General features: G+C 63.4%; 1 protein-coding gene across 5 annotated transcripts; it reads left to right on the top strand.

Annotated features, from left to right (window-relative positions):
- Nucleotides 1-65: 65 nt before the first annotated feature.
- FUZ (fuzzy planar cell polarity protein) lies at nt 66-3,559 on the top strand. Of its 5 annotated transcripts, none has more exons than XM_014609444.3 (11): nt 66-222; nt 634-755; nt 953-1,037; nt 1,404-1,472; nt 1,606-1,710; nt 1,929-2,126; nt 2,218-2,313; nt 2,440-2,528; nt 2,624-2,694; nt 2,816-2,908; nt 3,029-3,559. In XM_014609444.3, exons 1-11 carry the CDS (start codon nt 127-129, stop codon nt 3,229-3,231), a joined length of 1,227 nt encoding a protein of 408 aa, XP_014464930.1. In that variant the 5' UTR covers nt 66-126; the 3' UTR covers nt 3,232-3,559. The 5 variants fall into 5 exon arrangements, with proteins under 5 accessions (XP_014464930.1, XP_019350502.1, XP_019350503.1 ...); XM_019494957.1 differs by having other exon boundaries at nt 130-428; XM_019494958.1 differs by having other exon boundaries at nt 130-428; nt 3,302-3,559.
- Nucleotides 3,560-3,791: the final 232 nt, after the last annotated feature.

The following is a 3,791-nucleotide window of genomic DNA, read 5'->3' on the forward strand; positions in this document are numbered from 1 at the left end:
TCCTCTTCGCTTCCGCGTGCGGGTGTAGGGGGTCTAGGCCCCGCCCCCGGTCTCCATAGTAATTGCGCGGCTTCCCCAGTGTGCCCCGCGCGGGCAAAATGGCTGCAGAAGGCTGAAAGGGTGGTGATGGCGGAGCCTGGCGGCAGCCCCGTCTCTCTGCTCTGCCTGGCAGCCACCAGCGGCGTCCCGCTCTTCTACCGCGGCGCCCCCACACGGCACCAGGTCGGGCCGGCCCCGAGAGAACGCAGGCGTCCACCCCCCGATCAGTCATGCCTGCCTCGGGCTGCATCGGGTCCCGCGCGGTTCAGCACTCCCTCCCCCCCCCTCGGCTGGGACCCGCGAGTCCTGGCCCCAGCCCCGTCCGCGGCTTGGGCAGAAGCCAGGCGCCCTGGCTTCAGCGCGCCCCGCCCCTCCTGGAGAGAACCCAGGTGACCCGGCTCCCAGCCCCCACTCCCCTCCCAGGGCTGGGAGAGAACCCAGGTGCCCTAGTCCCATCCGGCCACCCCCCCCCCTCCACAGCTGAGGGGGGCGGACGCCTGGGTTCCCCCTTGGCTCTGGGCAGAGAGCTTAGTCCTGGATCCCTTCACCACCACCACCCCCGGGACCCCACTGACTTCCCGCCCCCGCCCCCAGCTCCCCTTCTCCGTGATCGGCTCCCTGAACGGCGTCCACATGTTTGGCTCTAACCTGGACGTGGCGCTGACAGCCGCCCGCACGGAGGGCACCCGCGTGCTGTGGAGGGCCTTTCATAACAGGTGGGGCCTGGCCTGGGGGAGAGGGAGGGGACCACAGGTCGAGCTGGAGGGGGGAGCGAGTCTGGCAGGAAGGGGGCAGGTGTTTAGCCTGAGGGAGGGGAGCAGGGCTCCAGGTAGGGCAGGGGGTCCATTTGGGGCTGGCCCTGAAGGGCTATGGTGCTGGACAGGGCCATTACCCCCCCCCTTGGCTTTTCCAGCATCACCCTCATTGTGATGTCATCAGAGGAAGGTGCTAGTGACTTCACCCTCAGCCGACTCCTGGACAATGTGTTCAGTGCCATGGTAAGCCTCCCCGCCCCCATTCTATGCCCCTATCCCTTTCCTTCCCCCAGCAAAGTCCATGGAGCAACCCTCCTTCCCCCATACCCCACCTTCCTGCTCTAACATCCAGCCCCCATCCCTATCCTTCCAGAGGGGGGTGCTGTCATATGACCCCTCTACACAAAGGGTCCCTAGAGGGCTGAGGGGGAGGGGGGGGGGCCAGGAAGTGTACCCACATTCCCCATCTTCCCTTAGAGGACCCTAGGCATGTGTGCGCATATGTATATGTACACACGCAGAGCTGTATCCTCACACAGCTGCCCTGGTTCAGCCCTGCGCCCCAGCCCCTCAGTGTGTCAGGCTGATGGGCTTGGGGCCTGGTTCCAGGTGCTGGTGCTGGGCCTGGAGGAGTTGGCGAATATCCGCAATGTGGAGCGCCTTAAAAAGGACCTGAGGGTAAGTGATGGAAGGGCAGAGCAGGATGCCCCAACTGCCCTGGACGTGGGGTGGGGCAACAGGGCCATATGCCCCTGCCCTGAGCTGGTGTGGGGCTGAGCCCTACTCCACCCTTCCCCCCACCTACAACCAGGCCTGCTACAAGCTCATTGACAGCTTCCTGATGCCTGGGGAGCGCATTGGGGACCTGACGCACTGTGTGGAGTGTGTGCTTGTGCCCTGTAGCACCATCCTGCAGGTGAGAGCTCCACGGTGGCCCACGCCCTACTTTTATCCCCTGGAGGGACCTTGGTGCCCTGGCCCACAGGCACGGGAGTAGGGACAAACAGGAATGAGCAGAAGGCTGGGATGCTGGAGCAAGTGAGGATCCAGGGGAGGGGCAACTACTACTGGGACCAGGACAAGGAAGGAGCTGCCCTGCCTTGACCCCTCCTCCTCCTAACCCCCCTCTTCCAGGAATGCCTGACTGCTTTCACACGGGCAGCAGAGAGCCGCTTTGGCTGCCTGCTGGTGGGCGGCCGTGTGGCAGTGGCCACTGAACCCTGGTGGCAGCTGGCCCCCCAGGAGGTGAATCTGCTGGCCTGGCTCGTGGGCTCACTACTTCCCAGCACTACCCGGGACTACCCTGTCTACCTGCCCCAGGGCAGCCCCATGGTGAGAGCCCATGGGGAGGGGCTCAAGGCTGCAAGGGGTGGAAAGTAGGGAGTAGACATAACCATGCCTATGCCTCCCCCTCCCCCCCTAGGTCCCCCACCGTCTCCTTACCTTCCAGCTGCTGCCCGGCTTGGACATCTGCCTCCTGTGTGGGCCCAGCCCCTCGCTGGAGGCTGTGAAGACTGAGGTGGGTGCCAGGGGGGACAGCATGGTACCCCCCCACAAAGCCTGCACAGAAGCCCCAGCTAAGGCGCTGAGGGGGGGGGGGAGAAAGAACACTGGCACCATTAGCCTGCCTATCTCTGCGTTTCAGCTAGTGCCACGGTTCTGGAAGCCCCTGCTGGAGCCTCTGCGGGCATGTGCATGTCCCCCCAGTGTCCCACTGCACCCTGGAGTCCTGGCGTAAGTCAGGGGAGGGCGAATGGGACATTGGGCAGGGGCATCAGCACCCCTGGCTAGCTGCCCCCCACCCCATCTCACTACATCTCCTCCCTCAGTTTCCTGCTGATCAACCGCGAGCAGAAGCGGAGTCTGAGTGCAGTGCTGCCCAGAGGGGTTCAGGCAGAGGGTAGGTCCTGCCCCCACAAACCCTGACTTCCTGATGCCCCCAAAATGTGCTGCAGCAGTGCCAGGGCAGTGCCTACCACTCTGCCCTCACCCACCTCCTCCTCCCTGCCTTTTCCTCACAGGCCCTGCACTGCCCCTGGGGAGTTGTGCTTCTGTCTTGAGGGCCTTCTATGCCCTGGTAGTCTCACATTACTTTCCCTGTGAGGGGAGCCCAGGTGAGTGCAGGAGCTGGCCCCCAAGCCTCTCCAACCAGGGACCCTAGCACCGATTCTAGTTCTGCTGGGCACTACTGGGCAGGTACCTCCTAAGCACCCCCCTTCCCTCTGTTCCTGCAGTGCCCCCACTGGAGCTGCCCCTAGGTGGGGGTTCACATAGTGCCCAGCACTGCTATGTGGTCAGTGCTGGGTACAAGGCCTACGCTGCCCAGGCGCCCCCGCATCAGCTTTTCCTGCTACTGGCGCCCGAGGTTCCCACCTTTGCCCTGCGCCCGCTGGCTACCCATATTCTGCAGTACCTGGTGGGGGATGCTGCCTTTTGATACCACCTGCCTGGACACCTGGGTCCCATGGCTTGGCCAAGGGACTGATGCCACCCGCCCAAATGCCTAGGTCCTACAGCTTGGCAATAAGAGACAGACTCCACGTGACCAGATCCCTACATGTCAAGAGAGCACTGATGCTGACTACTGGGGTCCTGAGTCTCCTCTAAGGCAGGGGGAATGAACACTGGCTGCTTAGTTGCCTCAATCCCCACAGCCTGGCAAGAGAGGGGATTGAGGCTGGCAGCTTAGACACCTGGGTTTTTCAGGGCCCTGGACCAGGGCTGAGACACACCTGCCTGTAATTAAACCTCAGGGAATACCCCGATCTGTGTTTCCTGTGTCATTTCCACCTGACCACCCGTGCAGCAGAGAGAGGGGCATAGTGCTCCCCACCCTGCAGGATCCAGAGTTTGCTCCACACCCTGCTGTGACATGCTCCACCCCAGAAGCAGGTGTATCCCAGTGCCATGGTGGCGACTGTACCTGTGACCTGATGCCCCTAGCCCTCCCTTGCCGGGTCCCACAGCACAGAATGAAGCTCAGGGGAGGGGGGCAGG

The sequence above is a fragment of the Alligator mississippiensis genome, chromosome 5 (genome assembly GCF_030867095.1).
Source record: "Alligator mississippiensis isolate rAllMis1 chromosome 5, rAllMis1, whole genome shotgun sequence".
NCBI classification, from domain to species: domain Eukaryota; kingdom Metazoa; phylum Chordata; order Crocodylia; family Alligatoridae; genus Alligator; species Alligator mississippiensis.

Excerpts from the sequence above, each read along its gene's own strand:
- FUZ (XM_019494957.1), top strand. The coding sequence starts at position 270 with ATGCCTGCCTCGGGCTGCATCGGGTCCCGCGCGGTTCAGCACTCCCTC. Across the intron at positions 756-952 it reads TGGAGGGCCTTTCATAACAG|CATCACCCTCATTGTGATGT; the intron begins GTGGGGCCTGGC and ends TGGCTTTTCCAG. Across the intron at positions 2,529-2,623 it reads CTGCACCCTGGAGTCCTGGC|TTTCCTGCTGATCAACCGCG; the intron begins GTAAGTCAGGGG and ends CTCCTCCCTCAG.